The 26,941-nt window shown below is 33.4% G+C and overlaps 1 protein-coding gene across 5 annotated transcripts in view; it reads left to right on the plus strand.

Moving 5' to 3' along the window:
- RIMS2 (regulating synaptic membrane exocytosis 2) overlaps positions 1-26,941 on the plus strand; it is a 600,294-nt gene that overhangs the window by 311,489 nt on the left and 261,864 nt on the right. For 2 of the 5 annotated variants that reach the window (XM_042923139.1, XM_042923140.1), the window contains exons 3-9: positions 507-630; positions 2,828-2,874; positions 6,711-6,823; positions 13,180-13,227; positions 16,882-17,012; positions 21,987-22,158; positions 24,298-24,451. In XM_042923139.1, coding sequence (XP_042779073.1) covers positions 507-630; positions 2,828-2,874; positions 6,711-6,823; positions 13,180-13,227; positions 16,882-17,012; positions 21,987-22,158; positions 24,298-24,451 — 789 coding nt within the window. Of the gene's footprint in view, positions 1-506; positions 631-2,827; positions 2,875-6,710; positions 6,824-13,179; positions 13,228-16,881; positions 17,013-21,986; positions 22,159-23,697; positions 23,731-24,297; positions 24,452-26,941 lie in introns of those variants that run through there. The other 3 variants (XM_042923146.1, XM_042923145.1, XM_042923141.1) reach the window with 2 other exon arrangements.

Here is a 26,941-nt window from a genome sequence, read left to right on the forward strand (position 1 = left end):
ACAAACTTCAGGGATAAATACATATTTCCTAAAATGTGTTACTCCTTATCTCTTTCGTAATGGATACTATTGGAGAGATCCTTGAATGCCTTAGAGAAGATGTGATAAGATGTTAAGTGTTAAGCTTTTTATAAGAAACTTTAGATAAGGTGCTTTGTTGCATATATATTGAAAACCTTAGAATATAATCATAAAGTTTTCAAAGAGGTAACAGAGTTTAATAGTTTCCACAATTAGATAGTTTCTGGAGTTAGACTCCTGTTAAGAAACCACAGAGATAGCTTGTATGTAATTTTATTCCTCAATCCCTTTGTCCTTTTGGGTAAAAATACTAATCATCTCATCATCAAATTTGATGCCAATGCAACGGTTGTCAGTAGGTCTTACTCCATAACGGTGATTGTATTCTATGGAGTTCATTACAGTTTAAGATTGCTTTTGTTTCAAGTGTATTTTATGGGATTAGTTTTTCTTTCTAAGATTATCATTACTGGAATGTACTATAGGTGATGAAGTATTAGAATGGAATGGAAGGTTCTTGCAAGGAGCCACATTTGAAGAAGTATATAACATCATTCTGGAGTCCAAACCTGAACCACAAGTGGAGCTTGTCGTTTCAAGACCTATTGGGTGAGTTGGTCTGTGCACTTTCTACATGTGCCTTATAAAATTGACTACCATTAAACAATCTGTAGTGTGCAAATTACCTGGTTGTTCCATAAAAATTATTGTTTTGAGGACAATGCTTCTTTTCATTTTTATTAAAAAAGTTCACCAAAAATCATGACATCACTTTATCTCATCATGCTAGAATACACAGTTCATTAGAAAAGAAGAAAAAAATATTTAGGTGTTTATTATTCTTACTGTCTTAGTGGCTTGACAGATGACCAAAGGCATGGTGGAAGAAGGAGACTTCAGTAACTGTTACTTTTATTTCTTTTTAAGAATTTTATTTAAAAAACTTCTTTTTTCCATTTTTTAAAAATGTTTATTTATTTATTTTGAGAGAGAGAGAGGGAGAGAGAGCACAAGTGGGAGAGGAACAGAGAGAGAGAGAATCCAGAGCAGACTCCACACTGTCAGTGCAGAGCCCAGCACAGAGCTCCGTCTCATGAACTGTGAGATCACGACCTGAACCAAAATCAGGAGTCAGATGCTTGACCTACCGAGCCACCCAGTTGCTCCAGTAACAATTACTTTTTTTTTTTTTTAACGTTTATTTATTTTTGAGACAGAGAGAGACAGAGCATGAATGGGGAGGGTCAGAGAGAGGGAGACACAGAATCTGAAACAGGCTCCAGGCTCTGAGCTGTCCGCACAGAGCTGGACGCGGGGCTCGAACTCACGGACCGCGAGATCATGACCTGAGCCGAAGTCGGCCACTTAACCGACTGAGCCACCCAGGCGCCCCTAACAATTACTTTTAGAAGAAAAGTTTCATGAACTGTGGTCCTCTACATTGTGAAAATGAGGGTCAATGAATTTTCTGTATTTTTTCAAAATGGAGAGTTCAACATAGGAAAGAGAGGGCCTAAGGGCACACTATTCCTAAACAGAAGGAACAGTGGAAGGAGCAAAATGACATCTTTAAGGAAACAGACCAAAAAAATAATCAAATACCAAAGTACTCCTTGGCTTTTGTAATTTTTACGTATAGATGAAATTAATGGTTTCCAAAAATTGGCAATAAATATCATCCTTTGTGCTTATATTATGAAAATTACTCATTAAATATCAGCAGTGTTTCCCTTACAGAAGCTTATATTCTAAGCCAATGTAAAAGATATACTTGTAGCTAAATAAAAGCAATAAAAATATATATATACACTGACAGCAGCAAATTATTAAATACAAGCTGGGGTTAAGAGTATTCGAGGGTGGAGGCTATAGAAATTGTTTTTTGTTGTAGAGCACTAATGCCCCATTTCATTCATTTAGGAAATATTTGAACTATATTATTTTGTACTCTTTTTATGTTGGGGAAAATGACTCTACATTGCTAACTTAGTTTTATTGAAAACTTTTTATTCAATTCAACTTTATTTACTGAAAAAGTTTTATTCACTACTCACATTCAGAGTAGTGAATCTGGCACATGACATTGTATCTATTTTTCATTTTGTCTTTTCATAGTTTTGTAATATGATAAAACTGCCATGTATTAGCTTAGTGTATTAATCGAATCTATTTGTTGGTATTGAAGGATCTTCTAATCATATTTTTGTTTACTATCTTTAATATTCTTTTAGGTACTTTTCTGAATGATCTTAACCTTTAAAATCTACCTCTCCTGGCAAATCTCAAACAAAAACGTGCACATTTTTGGTGTAAATGCAGTTACAATTTTTAAGTCCCAGTGAAAACCATGACTGCATTTTTTCTCAATGGAGTTATTGCACTCCATTTCAGTAAAAATTTCAGTCACAATCTGAATCTTTAAATATTTCTTTTAGTTATATTTTATTTGCATTTCAATGTTACTGAATAAAGAACAGAATAGAATTCAAATATATTTATCCTAAAACTTATCTTGAATTCAAAAATTTATTAGAATGGATAATCATGTAGTGACGCACAGAGAAAATAAAGTATGTGTTTTTATAAATCTGCTGTAAATGCATGTGACTATTCCTTTTTAAATAATTGGGGTTAGCTCAGAATGTTTTTATTAGCAATAAAGTACCACAGCTTGTTTTTTCTTATTTATGTAATGCACAATTTTGTTCATTTTATACTGTGCTGTTATATGTGGTTGATAAGAGTCAAAATAGCAGTTGCTTTAGTTGTTGAAACAATTTCTTGTTTTCTTATTCTATCATTTCAGAGATATCCCTAGAATACCTGATACCACACATGCGCAACTGGAGTCTAGTAAGTTTCATTTATATTAGAAGAAAATAATAATGTCATTCAAGTATTTAATCAATTAACACAAACTAAGAAATATAATAATCTTGTTCTGAAATATATAGTCATATACAAATGAAAAAATTTAGCATTATTTCATGTTATGGTGAGATAAAGTACAAAATTCTATAATATTTTAGGAGTTTTTTTTAATCACACTATCTTAAATACTATGTGTTTTTAGATAGCTTTATTAAGGTATACTGCCATAAATTGCACCTAAGTGCACAAGGAGGTAAGTTTTGACATACAGATGAAACCATCATCACAATAAAAGTAATGAACATACCCATATTTCCTAAAAGAGAGAGCCCTTTCTTCCTCCGTTCCTTCTAATTTTAAAATTTACTACTTTTTTTTGGGGGGGGGCGGCACGCAGGTGAGTGAGGGGCAGAGAGAGAGTGAGAGAGAGAATGAATCCCACAAGGGGTGGAGAGAGAGAGAAGTGGAGCTCACCCGGGGTTCATGTTCACCCAAAGCGGGGCTCGAGCTCACCTGAAGAGGGGCTCAGGCTGACGAACTGTGAGATCATGACTTGAGTCGAAGTCAGACACTTAACGCCTGAGCCACCCAGGAGCCCTAAAATGTACTATTTTGTAAACTAACTCTCAGTAAGTGAGGGGAATATTTGGGGTAATCTATGAATAATATTCTAATTTATATTTTTAGAAATGGGGTAGTAATTTCTGACTTAACATCAGGGTGGTAAAGGAACAAGAGACATATAAGTTTAAGTAATGTTAAATTCATAAACGCTTTTTATTACTTGTGTCTGAGTGCTATTTCAGATGTTAAACAAATGGATTTTTTCCAATGAACTGTTTCTTGATTGATTGAGAGTAGAGTAAGGGATATTGTAAAAGAAGAGAGGAATAGGTTTGCCATTTGAAATAAGATGATCAGGATAGACCATACTGAGAAGGGAAGATTGGAGCAAAGATTTGAAAGAGTGGCTCTCTGGGGGAAATGCTTTTCAGGTATGGGGACTGGGTCATGCTATGGCTCTAAGGCAGGAGAGCCTAAGACGCATTTAGGAAAAAGAAGGAGGCCAGTGTTGCTGCACCAGAGTAAACAGGGTGGGGGAGGATGAAGGGTGGGGAGTAATGGCAGCCAAATTGCATAGACTTCATAAGCCTCCCTAAAGACGACTTTGTTTTGGGCTTTTGCTCTGAGGGCAATCAGTAGCTACATAAGTTGGTTTTGAGGAGAGATTTATGTTTTAAAATCTGGCTACTATGTTGGAACTAGTTTAAATGAGTCAAGAGTGAAAGCAGAGAGGGCAGTGAAGGAACTGTTTTAATCTTTAGTATCTTATTTGGATACTTAGGTCATTGGAATCTTTAGTATCTTATTTGGTGACTTAGGCATTGGTGGTAGCAATGAAAGTGATGAGAAGTGATCGGATTCTACAATAATTAAGAATATACTATGAGTGCCACCAGGGTGGCTCAGTCGATTAAGCGTCTGACTCTTGATTTTGGCTGAGGTCAGATATCATGGTTCATGAGACTGAGCACCACATGGGGCTCTGCACTGGCAGTGTGGAGCCTGCTTGGGATTCTCATTCTCCCTGTCTCTCTGCTATTGTTAGTTAAGTTTTGGGAGAATCAAAAGTTATTGTGGATTTTTGACTGTGTAGGGGCTAGAGCCCCCAACCCAAGGGTCAACTGTATTAATATAATGGTAATTATTATATATATGATATCATTATTGTTATCATCACTGCTCCCATTTTACTGGATGCCCAGGATTGTGCTTGATGTTGTGTCTACATTATCACATTTATTTCTTACAAAAGTCCTATGAAATATGTACAGTTCTTATTCACTTATGTAACATCACTCAGGTATTGTATGAGCAGGGTGGAACCTTTTATCTTATTATAGCTATTTAAAAAGTCCCTAGTCTATAATTTTAAAATTGTTTCTGAGGAGATAGGGATCCTTTCTCAAATTAAATTAGAATCAATCCTTTATTCTTTAAATGTTGAAGAATAGGTTTCTCCAAGGCCCAATTATTAATCTCTTAGTTCCTCAATAAATCCTTCTCTTCATAATAGTTTTAATTGCCATATGACTCTTAAATTTATATTATCAAAATGATCCGTCATTATTCCTTTATCCTTGGATGTTTAAATAATATGTTAAGTGTCTTCCTCTTACTTGAAGCTTAACATTGTAGAAAACTGAGCTTACTTCTCACCATAAAGCCATCATTCTTTCCACTTCTAAATATTATATAAGGTATCACTGTTACTTCTGATGCCAAGACATAAAGTTACCCCCTTCATTTTAGACTATACCCTTTTTAGAAGTGTGTTTTATCCACTCATGCCTCCAATTTGGCGGGCACTTCACGGCTTGATTCCTAACACTAATATCTACTTGACATTTGGTCCCATCCCTACATCCAGTTACCTGCTTTACATCTCCCCTTGGATGTCTCAGAGGTATCGTGTTAGTTCTAATTAACTTCTCTACCCATTCCTTTTTTTTTTTAATGTTTATTTATTATCGAGAGACAGACAGACAGACACAGAGCATGAGCAGGGGAGGGGCCGAGAGATGGAGAGACACAGAATCGGAAGCAGGCTCCAGGCTCTGAGCTGTCAGCGCAGAGCCCGACGTGGGGTCGAACTCACAAACCGCGAGATCATGACCTGAGCCGAGGTTGGAGGCTTAACCGACTGAGCCACCCAGGCGCCCCTCCACCCATTCCTTAAACACAGGACTTGTCCAGTGTTTTACATCCCAAGAAATATCAGCAGTGTCCTGTTCAGAGAACAAGACGCAGACATAAAGGATTTTCTTGATCTCCTGTCTAATTACAAGGCTTGAAATCTTCATGTTTCTCCCTTTATCTCTCATGTCTAATTCGTTTCCGAGTCCTCTTTTGTCTATTTTGTGATATTGCTGGAATTCTTTCTGCCCATCCCATCTTCACAACCTTTCCTATTATTATTTTACTGAATTCCACTTGTTTTGAAGTGTTTTCTCTCTCTCTCAAATCAATTCACACTTTCAATAAGTGGTAAAGTCATCTTCTTCAAATGCAGTTAATGCCTCACTCAGAAGAGAATGAGGCAATAATGATTAATACTCGATTAGTGCCGAAATGTGTAGCCCAGAATTCCAGGCACTTAATCCCCCCACTATCCCCTTAGCTCCATTTTTATTCACTTTCTGAATTGTTCCTTCCCCTCCATAGAAATAAATTCATATATATAACTTCTGAGTACCAAGGCTGTGCTTTCTCATCCTGTAATGTCTCTTGTTTCATAGCCCCTCTCTTCCTTTCTGCCCATCTAATTTACTATATTCTTTTCCAGATATGGTTTTAAAGTGTCACTTCCTGGAAACACTTCATGATTAATATTCTCGTACTTATGTTTTTAGCATTACAAGTTTGCATCGCCTTCAAGTTGCTTTATTGATTTAGGTTTTGATTTTTCCAGAGTTTCTATTTTTAGAAATTTCTTAATATGTTATGATAAGATACGAGTTTAGTATATACATAGCAAAGTAACTAAGTCCTGGCATAGAAGTAGGTCTTTACTATAATTGGCAGAGAAAATGTTTCACTCTTGGTCTTAAGAGAGTCGCTCAGCTGTACTTACACTTCAAAACATAGCTGTAAGTATATTTGGAATATTGTAGCTAAGAAAATGGTCTATATAATGATGTTTTGTGGACATGTTAAATAAATAAATACATAAATAGTTTAAAAGATATGTGGTAAAGATTATTAAATGCTAATGAAGAGTCATCATTATTATTTCTTATGTATAATTGCCATTTCAGGTTCCAGCTCATTCGAATCTCAAAAAATGGATCGCCCTTCTATTTCCGTTACCTCTCCCATGAGTCCCGGCATGTTGAGGGATGTTCCACAGTACTTATCTGGACAACTTTCAGTATGTAATCACTACATTAATTTCTCTTTTTGGAATACCAAGTATTGTTAACACTTTATGACGATAGCATTTTGTAAACCAACTCCTTCTTAAACTATAATATTGCTTTTAACCATCAACTTTCTCATTTTTAGTAATTTCAGTTAATTGAAATTTAAATTACTTAGCATAGTATTTCTTTATTAGAGTTTATTAGGTTTTCTGGAATTTGCAGTCAAATGCTCTACCACTGAGCTATACCCCCTAGGTTTTCTGGAATTTAATGAGAAAATTTGTGATGCTATCTAAAATCTTTTTTACCTTAGTAATTTTATTCTAAAATTCAAGGTTATGATTTTTGCTCAGTGTCTTAAAATGACTATAACTTGTCCTAGACTTTTAAGAGAAATAAAATTGATGTATTGTACAAAGATGGTATATTTAAGATGAAAGTAAATTTTTTACATTCCCTACTTTTTGAGTTTAAGGAAATTTGAATGTCATAGTAAAGCATTGGGGTATGAATATTGCTCTCAATATAATGGTACTTGAGATGCTTTGGTCAACAGACAAAACTAAATAGATGGTAAAATATTTAATAGATAACTGAGTATACTGTGTGATTACATAGTAAGTGATCCCTAATTTGAACATTTTATAATAAAAATGAAAAATTCAATAAGGCATTATCTGTCTATATTAGAAGAGCCTTGCAAACTTGAGCCTTCAATTATTATGAATTTCTTCAGTTGTCATTCTCTTTTTAAACTATTTAAAATATTAAAATATTGAAATTCATGTTGTTATAGTTTAGAAACATAATGTTGATGAATTAGTAAACTTGCATAAACTTGCAATGTTATCACTATTAAGAACTATTTAGGTTATCAAAATTCAGATACTGAATTTTGGATAAAAAATGTTACAATTAAAAAATAAATTATTTTTGGGCTGGTGTTTTAAGAGCAATAGAAAAAGCTTCTTGTTTAATCAGCTTTGAAATTTCTTTTTTTGGGGGAGGGGAAGGGAGGTGTTTGATTTTTTTGGTGAAGAATTTTTATTAATTAAAAGATATAGGAAGTATAAGCAGAATTAACAGATTTAAATTATTGAAATAGTTCTTAGACATGTCTGTTCTGGGACTATTTTGATCACAAAGGTGGCAATGACAGAAAAGTTACACAAGAAAGAAGTTGAGATACTTACCAGGAACTTGTAAATGTCTTACAAAAATGAATTTCTTCTCTTTATTATTTTTGTTTACTTTCTCTCATAAACAGAGTGAACCTTTTCATTTGAAGACAGTGGTCTTTTTTTTTTTTTCAGTTTCCATCATAAGTAGCATCTTTCAACTTATTCTTTTACATATATTGACAGCACAGATGTTGTCATTTGTAGTTACAAATATATGTGTACTTTCACCATTTTAGAAAGTGCTAATAGACATTAACCATTTCTTTTTAATTATTATGGATTCAGTGAAATAGTCCATCTTTAAATAATGCATAGTATGACTGGATGATGCCAGTACATAAATAAATGTGTGTGTGTGTGTGTGTGTGTGTGTGTGTGTGTGTGTGTGTAGTTGGCTTCAGTTGGTGGAAGAGGGAGCGGAAGTTAGACTTCATAGTAAGTAAGTATTGCTTTGTTCCTGACTTTGAAATCCCAGGGCGTATGGAAGTGGGGGGAATATTAAGGAGTGTAGTGCAGGCATTTAGACAAATTTCAAATTCAGCTATTTTTCATCATGGTTCAAAATGAATATAGTAGAAAGGTAAGACTTAAATATTTTAGGGAAACATAAACTTAAAAGTTTTACTTCTAAATATATAATTAATGATTTCAAGTCATAATATTTACATTTATAAATGATGTTAGTTTAAAATCCATGTAATTATAGTTTAAAGTGTGTACATTTTATCATTTTCTTATGACTTGGAAGGGATATGTTCCAGTAAGATGGTGTTAATAAATACTATACATATTTATTGTGGAAAATCTAGAGTGCAGATAAATACATAAAAAATAAGATCACGTATAACCTGCCACTAAAGTGTAACATTCACATACATATAAATGTTTAAACAAAAGTAGTAAATCTATGTATAATATTTTGAAATCTGCTTTTTTACTAATATATTGTGCACATTTTTCTTTAAAACTTTTTTCTTTCAAAATTTCTCTTAAAATTATTTTAATAGCTAATATACCATTTTAACTTAATTCTCTATAATGGGACATCTTGCTTGTTCTTAATTTATATTACTATAAACAATGATGCCATGGAAATCCTTCAGTATAACTCTTACGTATTCTGTTAGGTCGAACAGAACATTCTTTTGTCAGGATAACTTTTCAGAAGTAAAATTACAGGAAGAGAAGGAAAGAGAAAAAAATTTGAGATTCTTGAAATCTGTTGCCAAAATTTTCCTCAAAAATGTTTGTATGAAATTAATCTTCAATCATTGACTCAAGAAATATATGTTAAGCTCTGGCCCTGGGTCAGCCTTAATCCCAGTTGCTGGGAATATAACCGTGAACAATCCGATAGACACAGATTTCATCTTCATGAAACTTAATTTTATTTTCATTCTTTGCATGCAGGAAACATAAGCAAGATATCCTTCTGGATATAGTGTTTCCCTTTATATTTAACCCTATTCCTGCCAACTGGAGACCATTTTGGTTTTCTCTAAGATGTAGAGTTTAGGAAAATATGTCCATATATATCACCTTTTGGGAAAATTCCTAGGAAGTCGCAAGGCAACATTACAATCCCTATATCCTTCTATTTATTTTACCTTTGGGCATTTTTATCCTGGTGAGTTTTTACCTATGCCTATAGCTCACAATTTTATGGCATTGCTAATTCTGGAGAACAAAGAAAATTTGTGTGGTATATAAGCTGACCTCCTAATGTATTAGGTCAGTTCGTGGACTGATATTTTCTCAATTAGAAATATACATATAATTTAAATTGTTGTTTAAACTTTCATTTCAAGGCTGTTGATATTTTTAAAACTTTATGCAGTTTATTTCCTCTCTATGCTTGAATTCTGCTGTTGCTGGTTATTATTCTAGGGCATAAGTATGAAAGTGCCATAAATGTATTTGGTGAGAAAATCATTTTGAGTTCAGGTTTATGACACCTGGACTGTAATGTTAGCCTTGGCTGTGTCAAAACTCTCTTATTTTGATTCTTTTTAAAACTTATGTTCTTCCATAGTTTAATAGTTTGCTTCTTTAGGAGATTACTTTTGTAGTTCTTTCAATTCTTTAAAATTAATAATTAAATGATTAAATCAACCATTTAAAATTAAATTAAAAATCAATAATTTAAATTAGTTGGCTACTTTTTGAAACAGTGTTAAGATAAAATATAGCCTTTGACTCTTTTTAAAAGTGAGAAGCTTAAAATTCTTTCTTTCTATAAGAACACATTGATTCTTACTGATAATAATTTTATTTTACTTCTGGGTCTGTGGTTGCTTTATGTCTACAATGTTTCCCTAAGTTACTTTGTTTTAATATTTTTCTGACTCCATTTTTAGTGATGGGTTTGTAAATATTGTCCATATCCATTTTGTATGCCCATTTAAATGGAGTAAGTAACTGAAGAATAGGTATGTATCTTTCAATATCCTTAGAAACTCTACAGCCTTTTAAAAACTTCCTGTAAATGAAGGTTTATTCCCTTGAGCTTTTATGTTTTGTACCTCATCATCACAACCTTGTTATTCCAGAAGCATTGCATAAAAGGAATGCCCTAAAGATAGTGCAGTGTATGATGCAAAGGGGCACCTAGGTGGCTCAGTCGGTTAAGTGTCCCACTTCGACTCAGGTCATGATCTTGCGGTTCGTGAGTTTGAGCCCCGCATCAGGCTCTGTGCTGACAGCTCAGAGCCTGGAGCCTTCTTTGGATTCTGTTTCTCCCTCTCTCTCTGCCCCTCCCCCACTCACGCTGTCTGTCTCTCTCTCTCTCGGAAATAAATAAACATGAAAAAAATGCAAAATAGTGTACAAATTCAATTCTTCATTTGTATGAGGCTGAGTTGTCACAGGTTCATCAGATATTTCCTGTAAAATAAATGAATCAATATGAACCGCAAATTGCAATGCAATACGTAATAGTTCACCATTCATGTATGAAATATCCAGAATCTGTTGAGACAGAAGGCAACTTAGTTGCCAGGAGTTGGGGCATGAGGGGAATGGGAGTTGATTACATTACTTCATAGGTACAAACAGGTACATAGGGTATTCTGGGGTGATGACAAGTTTTCAAACTATAAGAAAGTGGTAGTTGCATTGTATTGTGAATGTACTAAATGCCATTGAATTGTATACCTTAGGATGGTTACTTTTATTATATGTGAATTTCATCTCAATTAAAAACACTAGCAAAACAGAAATATGTTTTTTCCAGCCAAGTTTAATGTGTAAACTTATAGGTAAAGATTAGGTTTAAATTGCCCTAGATTGTAGACAACTGATTTCAGAAACCTGTGAATTGCTTACTTGAGATCATCTTAGAAGATGGAAAATGTTTGCCGTAAAGGACGAATTTATTTTGAAGTGCTGTTCATTGCAAATTAAGCTTTTTTAGTTTATGAAGTAAAACTTACCTGCACAAATCTTCCATTACCTGTTGCTTTGGGTCTAAAACAGGTAGAACAGGTGAGAGGAGAAGGAAAATAAAATCTATTTCCAAATAGAGTATATTGTTAGTTCCTTTGTTCAGCTGGACTCTCTATGCGTTTCATCCATCCTTGGCCCATTTGTTAGAGAAGTATTCACCTAGGATCATGCAGACAGATATCAGTAACATACTCCATATCTAAAGATTTCTTTCTTCCTTTGGAAATGTCTCCACACAAAAGGAAGACTGCTTAGATTTGAGACTCCCTTGGTTTTTAGAGAGAGAGAAAGATGACTCATGATTGATGTCTGCTTTTAAGATCTGCTTTCCTTTGGGTTTTAGATTTATGTCTTAAATAGTGTCTATCTGGTGACAATCAAATTAGGCAACAGTCCTCCTAGTACTTATTATCTGTTTCCTTATAGCAATGGAAAGGTCTGAAGCCTTTATTGATAACTCTTTGAATTAGACAGGAGAATGGGAAATGTGAGGAATGGAATGGAATCTTAGGGAAGGAAGAAGAATTGAATCCCTTGAAATCCCTTCCCAAACCCTGATATATGCTTCTGATTTTGTTCCTATTTAGCTATTAGCATGCCTTACTGAAGGCACAAAATTCTGATTATTGTGATGTCTTTTGGTAACTGTTTCCAAATGAAAACAGGATACGCCAAAAGAGAAAGAAAATTTGATTTTATTATAAGAATTTGAAACAATGATTTAATCAGAACTGGGCTTTTTTCCCTCCTCTCCTCTCCTCTCCTTCCTTTCCCTTCCCTTCCCTTCCCTTCCCTTCCCTTCCCTTCCCTTCCCTTCCCTTCTCTTCTCTTCCCTTCCTTTTCTTGTTTTCTTTTTTAGAACCAGGCTTTATTTTTTTTACCTTTACACTATCTTACTTTTTGTTTGAATATGGGCAAGTATATCCAGCCTTTCTCTATGTCTCCTTATTTCAAATTGGAGATAATAGCACCTACCTTCTAGTTTTGTTGGAGACAATGAACTTGCAATAACCTGCCAGTAGAGGCTTGGAAAAATATAAAGAATTGTATAAATAAAAAGAATTGAGGTATTATCATTAATAAGTGTGATTAGCAATAAACAGTATTACCTTGTATAGTATGTAATAAATGTTTAAAAATGGTGTTTAAATACTAGAACCTGGTATAAATTCTTAAGGTGTGAATCAACTAGTTAGTACAGTGTGTTCCACACGCTTTTATCTTACTGTGTTTATTCTTTTAAGAAATGCTAGAGCCAACTTGGCTAATGTTTTTAAAATTTTTGTTAGATGTGTTTTAGAGAAGTCACACGATTACTTCTACAGATGACTTTTCACTAATAATAATTCTATGGTGCATTTTTATGTAACTTCTTGGACTGATTTTTTTCTATGTAGAGCGTTTAAGGGTAAAACCTGAAATTTCTTGACTCCTGGATTATGTTTACACTCATTCTTTCAGAATATACAAGCCCAAAAATGTTATTTTACATTCGCTCTTAATTCCTGTTGTGTTGATTACATTTAAACATCTGATTTTATATAGTTTTTATATATCTTAGCATTTTGGCAAAATTAACTTGTTACATTGAAGTCCTTAATTCAGATATGTATTGTTATGGAAAAATAATATTTAAGGGATAGTTTTATGTGTTTGTTTTTACTTTTGGTCTTTTAGTCCCAGCGTGTTGTCCTTTTTGGTTTTGTTTTATTGCTTTTTTCTTTAATTTTGCTTACCAGAGCCAAAGCCTTAGTAGAAGAACAACGCCTTTTGTTCCTAGGGTTCAGGTAAAGGCCCTGTCTGCCTGATAGAAACGAAAGTTGTGTTTTAACCCTTATTTGTATGTTTTTGGAAAATGCGTAGTAGGAAACTTGTTTTGGTATGTTGCTCCAAACCATATTATTGACTTTCAAATCATTTTATAAGCCAGCTTGTAAAATTTCTGCATGGAGATGAAAATACAATTAAAATTTAAAGAGACAATCTCTGTTAGTGATTTTATATGATCCACTGAATGCTAAAACTTGATAGGTTTCAGACTGCACTTGTATATAGAATATTGACAAAACTAGCTAATTTTATACTGCTGATATTTTTTTTTATTGCACTAAGTTTCTGTCTCTTTAAATCATTCATTTTATCACTTAACATCTTTCTCTTGCATTTTCCAAGCAACAAATCCTTGAGGAGACTGGCAAATAAATTTGTACCTTATCTAAAATATGAATTTTATGCATTTAATATATAAGGTTCAAGATTGAAAAGTGTGTTATTTTGAAAGAACAAAATGATGATCTAAATAAAATGTGTTGGGTTTATGTTGTTCACATTTTGTAATTGAAATGGGATTTAATTTTACTGTAACACTTGGTACAAGTTGTTTGCCTCTTTTCATTAGGAAACCCTTACATGGTAAAATAATGACAATATAGTTGTTTTTTTAAGTAGTATTATGCTTTCCTTGCTTTGCTGCATGTTTTTTTTTTGTTGTTGTTGGTTTTGAATAATACTAATTTAGTTTAAATTTGAAAAATTACAGTTCTACTTAATATTATATAGTGTTAAATATTTACTTGTGCTGTTCAGGTTCTCCTTAGGACATTTAAAAATGGGTACATGGTAAAGCTGGAATGATTACTATATGCAAACAATTAAAAAGATGCTCCAAGATTTTTATTAATGAAATAGAGGTAAAATCAGAAGTATGTCATCTAGAACTGTGGAAATCCACTTATTATATTTTGGGGGAGTCAACAGATATATTTTCACCTATCATTTGAAAAGCACAGATAAGAAAGTTAGGAATGTGATAAAATAATCTAGCTAATGAAATAATTGTTTTGCTAATGTGAACTGGATATCTATTAAAAACTTCAATGCAAGTCCTGTAATATAAAATGAAAATTAGGGCTATCGATCAAACGCCTAGTTTAAAAAAGTTTATTAAAAGTTGTAATTTTGACTAAAAAACCCATAAAATTAAAATGTACTATATTAACATTTATATATCTGGAAAGTATAATTTTATAAATTTTATAAAATGTATACAGGGAGGCCATATGCCTAGTATCTGCTTGTATGAAAAATGAATATTACTCACAAATGATAATTTTCGTTTTCTGTGGCATAGGAAAATCTAAAAAGAATACTGCTTATCAAGCATTTGAAGTTATGTATCTCAAATGTTTGTCTCTAATGAGTTTAGAGGAGCAAAAATATCACCTGTGAAGATGGCAAATGCTTAGTCTCATCCGTCAGAAACAATTTACAGAAATCAGTAACTTGCTCCAATAATTATGAGCTTAGTCTAATAATTATTATTATTATTCTTGTTTCTTTGTTTCTAAATGTACAGTTTACCAGAAAAAGGTTTCCTTTTTTTTTTTTTTTTTTTTTTTTTTAGCCTTTCAGAATCTTTTTTTCTTTGAAGTGCCTAATAATCATATCATGATCCTCAGAGAAGTGTTTTTAATTGTCCTGGAAATATAAAGCCATAAGCTTTTTGATTGCTATAGAAAATAGAGAATATCAGAAATTAATGGGGTTTTTGGTCACACATTTTAGAAGAACCATGATGCTCTCTGACAACATCTCTGTTTCATCTCATATAAAGACACTCTTGTATTTCTTACTTTTTTTCTTGTTGTTTTCCCCTCATGTCTTTGCCAGAACAATGGTTTCTTTTTTTTTCCACTTACCCTCACCCGTATCTATGTTCTAATGTTGTTACACAAGCAAATATTTGAACTTTTTTCTATTCGCATGTTGAAGAGGTTTTTTTTTTTTTCCTTCAGGGTGTTAATCCCCTAGTCTCAGGCAATGGTTCTCAAACTTTAATGCCCATGAGAATCACCAGGAAGACTTGTTGACATTTGTCAAAAAAACAAACAAAAACCTGGGCCCCGTTCTGATTCAGTAGGTGAGGGGTGGGCCACAGGAATTTGTAACTTTTCAACAAATAAGCCAGATAACACAGATGTAAGGTTAGTGAACCACCCTTTAAGAAACACTTTTCTAGAGACTGTACTTTGCAGCTCTATTAAGAAAACTTTGTTACACGACAGCATGGTAATTCCTGCATTTTAAATATGAGGGCTTAATCTAACATAAAGGGTATTAATTATAATTTTTAAAAATTAAATATTTCTTGCTGTTATTAAGAGGGCTAATTCCATTTGACAGAAGAGCATGATAAATAATTTTATATACTCTTCTGGGCCATTAGTCCTCTTCTTTGGACTCAAAAGTCTCGTTCAGCCTCTCGTTCTCTGAGATATGAATTGAGAGACTCAACAGAGCCATGTTAGAATTAGAACCAAATTACCAATATATCATATATACATATATATATATTTAGGTGATTTTTATGCATGTGTATATATGTTATATATTTATTTGTATATCTCAGAGCCTGGTCCAGACCTGACTGTCCATTTCAGGAGGAGAGGGAATGACGGACATGAGATGTATATTAACATTTTTTTTTTAACTGCTGCAAATATTAAACTTCCAAATTAAAGGAAAAATTAAACTATTACACAGTATATAATTTTATTCCCAACTTTCAGATTTTGGATTCAATTTCAAGATAATGGCCAGAGATGTGATGAGTTCTGAACCAAAACGTGGATTAGAGCCAAGTTATACATCCTGACAGGGTAGAATTAGCTAGCTAGGTGTGGGAGTGTGAGGTATGTGTGTGGGAGGTGACAGTTGTTAAATCAAATGAATTTAGCAGCTGGATGTGAAGTTCCAATTCCTAATTATGTCAGAGAAGTTACTCCCATCTTCTCATCTCGAATGGTAAAATAATACCCTTTTATTCTAAGGATGTAATATATCTTCTCCTCTAATGAAAAAGGGACTCGATGTCTGTGTAAGAAAAACCTATAAAGATGAATTTATTATGGCTTTAAATACAAAATCAAGGAGTCTATGGACTAAAGCCACTGGTACTTCTACCTTGCTTGTAATCTTTTAAAATGTCTTTTCAAATGAAATGTTTTGTCTTTTAAAACATTTGCTTAAAAATTCCCTATGAATGCCATATAAATGAGGTATCTCTTCAGTTCTTTTGAGCATTTATTCTGAACTCATTATTTTAGGGGAACTAAAATATGATTCTTACATAAAGATAGGCAAACACAGTCACTGTATGTGAAGTTCTTAGGGTAATTATCATGTGCATGTTAATAAGCAATCACATTAGGATAACAAAAAGCTCAAGTGATTTATCAATCCATCCAAAATAATCTGCATTATTGCCTCTGTTCATTGAAGTTATTATAGCATATCCTTTTATTTTAACTAAGTGCAATTTATGAAGTAAAACTTATTCTGTGCTCATACTAGTGTAAGAGAATGGGGAAAGATTGGGAATGTAAGCATTATGTGATGGTAGTAAAAGTTTGAGCTGATAAATGAATATTTTTGCTTTTCAGATAAAACTATGGTTTGACAAGGTTGGTCACCAATTAATAGTTACAATTTTGGGAGCAAAGGATCTCCCTTCCAGGGAAGATGGGAGGCCAAGGAATCCTTATGTTAAAATTTACTTTCTTCCAGACAGAAGGTAGGGATATGAAACAAAAATAAATGTTCTTGAAAATAAATAAGAAATGTTAATAACAGTGGGTGTTTCAATTCTGTCTCATTTATTTTTATGTATCATGCAACTCAGATATTTATGAAATTTAACCTAAACATAATGATTCATCTATTCATATGATTCATATGATTCATGAATCTTCAAAATAGTGACAGTAAGTGCTTTGAGATTGTTTTAAAACTGATATCAAATGTTATGGATGATTTCATTGAAGATTTATTTTAGGTTATATGGATTCTTAAATGATGCGTATTTTCATTTATCAAAATCATTAACAATTATTATGCTTTTTAAAACCAAACGCATTTTTAACACGGTCTACAGTAGCAAAAAGCTGGAAATGATGCTAAAAGGTACTCATCATGTTCCTTTACACCTTCTACCTCCTCATACTAAGATATTATTTCTTTATGTAATGTAAAATTAGTGAATATGCTTTATATTTCATCACCCCAAATCATCACGCCATGCCTCTGGTCCTGGAATCAACTTCTTCAAGCAGCATTTGCTTTGTGTCCTTACTAACTAGCACAAATGATGTTGTTCTGCCCTAATTTGAACAGAGAAATTAGGATTGGAGGAATAGATTTTCAAAAATTATCTAATCGCCTTTTAATTTCAGGTACATAAAAAATAAAAGAGATTATTCAGTAGACGTCATGTAAAAAGAAAGAATTAATGACACCAATTATCATTTCCCCAGCTATTGAGCATCCTGGCCTCCAGGACAGAGTGTTCTCAAAGGCTGGTCATTTTTTCCCACGTTGGAAGTGGCTAGGCACACATGTGATCTTCAACACGTTTACACACTTTTGGCCCCTCATTTACTTAGTTCAAGCTGAAAGTCATCAGACTTGAATGCCAAAGTATCATCTGAAGAACAACCTCAACCAAGAAAACGATAAAAATATGGAAGTAGACAATTAACATAGGCCTTACATTTTGTTTGATACATATTTTGAAGTGAAATTTGTGAAGAAGATTCATTAGAAAGTCCGTCAAGGTGCCATTGTGTCTAAAGTTATTAAAACTGCCATATAATTTGATCTTACCAAATTTTCATGAAGAAAGTTGTTTTCTCACAACTTAGGTTGCCTTTTGGATAGGGATATACTTTGAACTGCAAGGGAAGAAGAAGATATTCACAACTGGAGCTTTTAAATCCAGTTTAAACTTCAGTTGGTTGACTCGATATCTCACAGCCCTATTACCCTGCCATCCTGGAGGCCACATCACTTGGCTTCTTAAAGCAGCATGATTTACTAGTCTAAACATTCTTAGAATGCCCTGATAAAAACCCACAAGAATTGCTAGTATTCCCATCTATGCTTTTCTGCATATACATAACTTAAGTTTCTGCTTACTCAAACCTTTGAAAAAAATACTTACTTTGGAAGATGATAAAAGACTTTCAAATTATGGAACTTATTTCTTTTTTGTTCATTGAAAAAAAATTTTTTACATTTATTTATTTTTGAGAAACAGAGTGAGAGAAAGCATGAGCGGGGGACGGGCAGAGAGAGAAGGAGACGCAGAATCTGAAGCAGGCTCCAGCACAGAGCCTGATGCGGGGCTCGAACCCACGAACTGTGAGATCATGACCTGAGCCACCCAGGCGCCCCGGAATTTATTTCTTGATTGACCATTTTTGTTTTGTTTATTTTATTTTACATACTCTCCCCCCTACTTTCTGAGCAGATGGATCTAAAATGGAAAGGAAAGTCTGCTTCACCAATCCTTTATATTTTAGATGTAGTGTTTTTATTTTTTCTCGGCATCAGAGAATGGGGGAAATAGGTAAATATTTCATCCTCAAATTGTTTCTCAGCTGTTTCCTTGTCAATTATCAGAAATTTGAAGAATAGTAAGTTTGTAGCTTACTTTTTTTTGTTGTTGTTGTTGCTTACTTTATTGATTGAGAGAGTTGTATCAGGGTTTTATCTTTAAAGAGAAGAGAATTCTTTGGTTAACTCAGAAACAGCTATATTATCTTTTTTTTTTTTTTTTTTTTTTGCTGCTGATACAAGTTTTTACACATGAATAACTGACTATTTATGCTTTTGGTATGAATTATTTCATTTTTCTTGGCAATTTTTCGAGGAGAAAGGCTATTTGAATAAGTGAACATAGAAAATAATTGATGCCTTTTTGTTGATACGAATTCCTGGAGGGGCAAGTGAGGCTGCACAGAAGAGATGTCGTCTGGAATGCCACTATGTCAGTTGATTTATTCAAAACGTTATTTTCTAAGTTATGACCTACTCTAAAAAATACCCGAGTGTGCTTTACACTCTTTTATATCTTGAAGTAACATTGGTTTTCAGTCAAAATATATTTTTTTCGTTTTGAGTAAACACATCAAGTCTTTGCATGCTGTTCGTGGTATAAAGTAAATGGAAACCCAAAGTGCTGGTAACATGAAAATAAATAGGAAAGGCTTTAGGTTGGATTTTATTTAAAAAAAATAGTTTGCATTCTCAACAATTTAATGATACTGGTAGAGATCAGTGATTTATTTTATTGTTATTGGGCTGCTATTGAGAAATAAATCTTGGGAACACCTGGGTGGCTCAGTCAGTGAAGCATCCAACTCTTGATTTCGGCTCAGGCCATGATCTCACAGTTCATGAGTTTGAGCCCTATGTCAGGCTCTGTGCTGACAATGCAGAGCCTGCTTGTGACTCTCTCTCCCTCTTTCTGCCCCTGCGTGGGCTCACTGCTGTCAGCACAGTGAGAGACAGCAGTGAGCCCCCCTGTCTCTCTGCCCCTCCCTGACTCATGCTCTCTCTCTCTCTTTCTCTCTCAAAAATAAATAGAAACATTTTAAAAAATCTTAAAAAAAATAAATTAAAAAATAAAATCTTTATAGCGTGTGTATTGATCTTAGTTTTTAAACACTCTTAGCAGCTTTTCAGTGTTTGACTTATAAAAACTGAACTTATTTTGTTTGTTTGCTTTAAAGAATTGTATTTTTAAGTTATCTCTACATCCAACATGGGGCTCGAACTGATAACCTCAAGATCAAGAGTCACATGCTCTACCAACTGAGCCAGCCAGGAAACCCCCAACATTTTTCTTTAACCTGATCTTATTTTGAAGGCTTTAGTTATACAAACAAACAAACAAACACACGAACACAAACCCTAATTTACTTTTTTTTTAACTTGCTGAAGATAATTTTTTTATGGTTCTTTGCAAGGATTGATACTTTAATACACACTAAATTGCCTTATTAAGTGTTAATTGTATATGGTGGGTGTGTGAGGAACTTCAATGGTTGTCTAGTCTCCATGCTGTCCAGTATAGGAATCCCTTCTAAAATAGTCCTCTTTATCTGAGCACTTTTTACACTTCTTAGGAGGAAGTCAAGGTTTATTTTTCTATTGCCTTTCACACTGCCTTACAAACCATTTTTGAATTATACAGCAAGGCTCCCACTAAATGTTTTCTTCCTGGCCTTGATCTTTTAATTCCTGGCCTGAACTTTATCTCTTCACAGGGTCTCATAATTCAATCTTCAATGCATGGAATATAAGTAGATGCTTTATAAATATTTGTTAAAATTTTGAATGAAGAGAGGAGATGACAGAAGGAGTAATAAATCATAGTCCTTGTTATTATTTCTATTATTTAATTATTTTTATTTGCAATACCACTTTTCCATAAGATAGAATGGAGTTAAAATTCCCTACATGAGTTTCCAAAGTTATTTTCCTAACAAGGCCTTAGAGATGAATAAAGATACAATGTTTTAAAGTGGCTTTCTGCCACATTAAATACATGAGCTCTGGCAACATATGTGCTCTTGATTAGTTAAATCCAATCTATGTCATATGTTAAGCTCTATGTTCACCAAGGAGAAGAAGCACAGCCTCCCCAATTCAGAGACTTACTGCCCCTGCTTAGTTCCCCTGCTTCCTATTTCTCAGTACTCTTAGAACTATGTTGTGCTGAGAGAATTTGTGGCAGCTACTGTGGTTCTGCTTGGAGTTTATTGTACACTTCTCACTTCAAATAAGCTCTCTAGATGGCTTAATATTTTCTTCCTAGATGATCCTTTCTAATAAGCTACAGTAGGGATCTCAGAAAGGAATGGATACACCCCACGGGATGAGTAAAACAATCCATTGGAGTTCCGGAAGAAATAGTTGAATTTTCTAAATTTTTACCTAATTATTTTTAATTTCTATTTTTGTGTGTTCGTGAATGAACACAATATTATTAATACAACAGTATAGTAATACATGCATGTAATTCATAAATGTATGTACATATAATAGGATGCATTGTCAAAAACATTCGCTTGATAGAGATACGCAGTCAAAAAAAGTATGGAAACCTCTGAGCTGGAAGTTCCATCTATCAGGGATGACCAGCTTGCATTTCCAGCTCACGCTGTGGTGGCTACCTTGCACAGAAATAATTTTACAATGCTTTTAAAGGCCTGATAGCTGTTTAATGAGCAAGTACGTATTTTCTTTATGTAAGAAAATAACTTGATAAAATGTAATTGTAGTTGCTCAGCTAAACTATACAGATATAAAGTTGTGAACATCACAATTAGACTTCTGTCGTTCAAGTGAATAGTATATGTAATGTCATTGGTTCATTGCTGCTTTAAAGGTTTCCAATAGGGCAATATGTGTAAAAAAACGTGGAGTTAATATTCTTTGGTCTGGTTTTATTTAGATTTTGAGAAAGATTAAGTTTTTAATTATCGTGGAAGGATTTCAGATTTATTGAAATATTGCTTTTATAAAGTGATATGATTATATACTTATACGTTTTAGTAGCAATTTAAACAATTACAATATTCATAATGTATGATAAATTTATGGAAAACTTCACTTCTTTCCTGAGAAATTTTAAATGAATAGTTTTTGGGGCAAAACTTAAAGGTTTATATAAGTTCATATATTCCTTTTTTTTTTTTTACAGTGATAAAAACAAGAGAAGAACTAAAACAGTAAAGAAAACATTGGAACCCAAATGGAACCAAACATTCATTTATTCCCCAGTCCATCGAAGAGAATTTAGGGAACGGATGCTAGAGATTACGCTCTGGGATCAAGCTCGAGTTCGAGAGGAAGAAAGTGAATTCTTAGGAGAGGTATCTGGAATTACTTTGAAGCTTAGACTGTTCCTGTCCTCTTGAATACTTTTCTTCATGTGACTGTCAGTAAAATCTTATATTTTGAATATCTGAAGAAGTAAACAGTTTCTTTCACAGAATGAATTTAGCTACTGCTTCAAGGCAAAATGTTGGTAACATAAAAAATGGTTCTGAATACTTTGTGACAGTTTTTAGGTGTTTGTTCCTAGTGTAGAAATCTCAGTGTTGAATGACAAAAGGTTGTTTTGTGTTTCACAAATGCACTGCTGTGCTTTCTAGTGCGTGTTTATCATTTTAGTTTAGTGAAGCAACTCTACATCTAGTAGCTCAATCATTCATTTATGAATTATTTTTTAAGCCCTATAATGTATCTGTAAAGTGCTAGGGACGGAGGCTTCAAAGGTGAATAAGGAATATTATGTCCTTCAAGGAACTTATAACCTCTTAAGTATACAGACCAGGGGAGTGAAGCTCCTGCAGAAGGAATAACAAGATGTGAGAGTTGAGGGAGTCTTGGAAGGGAAAGTGGTAAGAAATTAGACTCCAGGGTGAATCTGACACTGACCAGATCACATCCTTCAATACGTCATGTTAAGAAGTTTGGATTTTATCTTGTGGATAGACGGAGCAAATGATAGATTTTAAAGGGACTGGCTGGATTGCATTTGTACTTGAGAAAAACATTTCCACCTGTAACGCAGAGAACGAATTGGAGAGGGGCAAGGTGGGAGGCAGTTCGCCAGCTATTAGCATAGTAAAAATGAGTAATGCTTTTAGCCTTTTCCAGTGTGGTTGGTTTGCCTGAGTCAGTTAAATGTGAATCTCATGGGAAAAACAACAATCCAAAGAAGTGTTGAACTGAATATTCATAGAGAAGGAAGAGTGGTAAACCAGTTGGGAGGAGGGGTAACGTGGTTGTTAGGAGCAGACTGGTGCCGGCCTTCTTGGGTCAGGATCCCTGACACTACTGCTTCCTAGCCTTGCGTCCTTGAGCAAGTTATTTAATCTATTTGTGCTTCAGTTTCCTCTTGGCCAAACGGCAACAATAATACTTTGCAACTCAGGGCTATTCTGAGGAGTAAATGTGTGTGTGTGTGTGTGTGTGTGTGTGTGTGTGTGTGTGTGTGTGTGTGTGTAAACCTCTGGAACACAGTGCCTGTGATTTGGAAAATGACTAGAGAAAATTTGGGAAGAATGAAATAACTTAGCTGTTGTGCTTCTTTACCTCCCTTAGCTAAATGGTGATTTATCATTACACAGCACTTCTCATATACATAATCACAAACACTGTCATCTTTGCACAAGACCCTAAAAGGAAATTGTCACTTATTCCCATGGACTGATTTCCTTTGTAAATTTATTTTTTTTTAATTCTTTAAATGTTTTTTAAATTTATTTTTGAGACAGAGAGAGGCAGAGTGTGAACAGGGGAGGGGCAGAGAGAGCCGGAAACACAGAATCTGAAGCAGGCTCCAGGCTCTGAGGTATCAGCACAGAGCCCAACGCTTTTTTACCATTGAGTATGATGTTAACTGTGGGTTTTTCGTATATGACCTTTATTATGTTGAGGTATGTACCCTCTAGACCTACTCTGTTGAGGGTTTTTATCATGAATGGATTCCGCATCTATTGAAATGATCATATGGTTTTTATCCTTTCTCTTATTGATATGATGTATCATGTTGATTGGTCTGTGAATATTGAACTACCCTGCATCCTTGAAAAAAATCTCATGGATTGTGGTGAATGATTTTTTTAATGTATTTTTGGATTTGGTTTGCTAATATTTTGTTGAGAATTTTTGCTTCTATGTTTATCAGAGCTATTGGCTGGAGTTGTTTCTTTTTTCTTTTTTGTAGCGTCTTTATGTAATGCAAATTTAACAACCTCTAAGTAAGTGAATAGTCAAAGGTCTATAAAAAATTTTAGATATTTAAAACTATTAAGTCAGCCAGAAGTTATGCATACTTATCTTTTATTTAGTTATTGTCAAACATAAGGACAACTTTGCAACAGATTACTTTTGATCTAATGGCATTGTTATTATAATTATCATTATTATAAAAGTTATGAGACCATTTAATAGAGTTTCTATATTATAGGTATTTAACATTCTTTTGTTTCTTGGCTTTGTAGATTTTAATTGAATTAGAAACAGCATTATTAGATGATGAGCCACATTGGTACAAACTCCAGACCCATGATGTTTCTTCATTACCACTTCCCCACCCTTCTCCGTATATGCCACGACGACAACTCCATGGAGAGAGCCCAACAAGGAGATTGCAAAGTAAGTTTCCAGTGAGATTTATCATACCTTTGTTGAATTATCTTGAATGATATATATGAGACATAGAATTTAAAGATACCATTATGGTTTTAACAGACATCTATTAGTGTTTTCATAGCTATTGTTGATGATTTTCAATTGATATGCTAAAATGAGGTTATACTTACAGCATTCATTTATCACAGTATGACCTCGAAGCACAGTTATGTTTTAATTTTAGCTATTAGAAGCTTATATAGGAATGAGGTAGCAGATACAGTAAAATTTAGCCATGTAGCTATAGATACATTAACCTACATTAAGTGTGGAAATAAGAGTTAAATATTTTCAGGAATATAAGCTGATGTTATTATTGTTATTATTATCATCAATGTTTGCATTTTACCCTGAATTATACACAGTCCAAAGTATTGAATAGAATTTGATCAATTCAAAGAATCTTAGGGGAAACTTGGAAATGATTTCTAGGTTGAAAAGCGGCATTACTGGCTTATTGTTCCTACAACTCAAATTTGTTTTCCTGATGAATCTATTATTGAAAGGGGAGATGTCCACTTGCTGCTTTGGGTAGTGTTCATGGGATAATTTTATCTTCATGGAGTCAGCATGTTCCAGGATTAGCAACATTTTGTCAAGTACTGGAGAACTGACTGACATTAACTAAATTTCAGAAGTGTAAATTTAAAAGCACAAAAGCCATGTCATTTATCATTAATGGGAAGTATATTTGGCAACATAAGAAATGACTATTATCTATGTGGATCACGTTCTCTCTGCTGAATAGAGGACTAAATTATATATCAGCAGGCTGTTTGATGAATAGAATATTAGAGCAGAGGATTGGTCTTATGATATTTAGTCATAGGAAAGCCTAGAGAATTGTCTTCACTCCTTTTTAAAAATGTCTCTAATGACTAGAATTTTATTTCCACAGACTGTACAGTCTTTTACATATGGGTGGTATTAATTGAACACTAGTTTCATAGCACTCAATTTTTTCAGCCTCTCCACAGAGTGAACACCTACTCACTGTTATTTGCAATCGCCATTACAACGTCTTTTGTTGTAATTATTACACGACTATGAATTTTATGTGGGCTCATTTTAGTGTCTACTCTTTCTGGTCACTGTGATCTACTAAGTACGTTCTCTCTAAATCACAATGTTGGATCATGGTTTACTACATGAAGTTTACGAATATAAATCAGTTTGTACTAATTCTTATAGTTTAGGTTTATAGGCTACTAATCTAATACTTATTCCAGTTGTTATTAGAATAACTAGGTTTGATAACTCTTAATATCTGAAACTCTTAAATCTTCCAACAATTTTCGTTACTTTTTCCCTCCCCAGCTAATTAAGAATAGTGTATGTGAAGAATGATGAGAATAGAGTTCTTTCTAGTTAGCTATATGGATCGTAGATTTTCATGTAGTTAATTTAATTTAATCCACTTTGTGGCTTTTAATATTTAACCATCTCCCAAATGCTCTTCTGCTACTTAGTCATTAATAGTATTAAATTCATTTATGGTTAATATGGCTTCATGTTGTACCATTCAGTCCTGTCTCTACCTACCAGTAATAACCTCTAATAAAATAAATTTTCAATATTTGAACATATGGCTAAAATTGGTGTTTTACACCTAAAATGTAATCATAATTTACTAGCAATGTGTAGGATTGAAGATAAGTAAAAACATGTACATATGCCTAAAGGAAATGAAGATTAACAGTTGGAAATAGAAAGTTAAAGACATTACTATTGGCTGAGGATATATTGCTCATCAATAACAGGTTCAAGTTAGAGTATGTATAAATAAACATTAATTATTTTAAAAGTTACTTCGTAAGAATGACCTCCTTCAAGGTTTTTCTTCATGGAGAGGGTAAATATTACATTTATTTATAAGTATGTCTTATATTGTTAAAGATCATGATCATTAACATATTCGATGGAACATATACATGAACAGTAACCATCACAAATGTATAATAATCCCTCATTCTCTACCTCCACAAAATAGGATATGTTGGTAATTCAAAATCTGAGGCTGTGAACTCTGAGGCTGTGAGCTTATTGAATATACACGGATATTTACTGGTGTTGTTGGAATTCTGTTTTCTCTGCTCATGATTTCCTATTTTAAATTTGTAGATTCTAATGATTCAAAAAAGTACTTCATTTCCATGGACATTAGGAATTTATAATTTTAAACATATGAGGAAATATTTTAAAAAGCCATTCTAAAAATAATTGTTTCATATATCTTGTAGCTAACTGAAATATTTTTTAAAAATCTTTTTGAGATAGGAGTCAAAGCAACTTTGATTATAAACTTTGAATGGTTTCCCTAGTAAAGGAATTAGTGAAAATATTTGAAATAGAGGACTTCTTATACCGGTATTTCTGCAGGTGGCAAAATAAAAAGTTTCTATATATCAAAACATCTATAGAAATGGCCACATGCTCATTGTTCATGTCTGAAAG

This window comes from Panthera leo, chromosome F2 (genome assembly GCF_018350215.1).
Source record: "Panthera leo isolate Ple1 chromosome F2, P.leo_Ple1_pat1.1, whole genome shotgun sequence".
NCBI lineage: Eukaryota > Metazoa > Chordata > Mammalia > Carnivora > Felidae > Panthera > Panthera leo.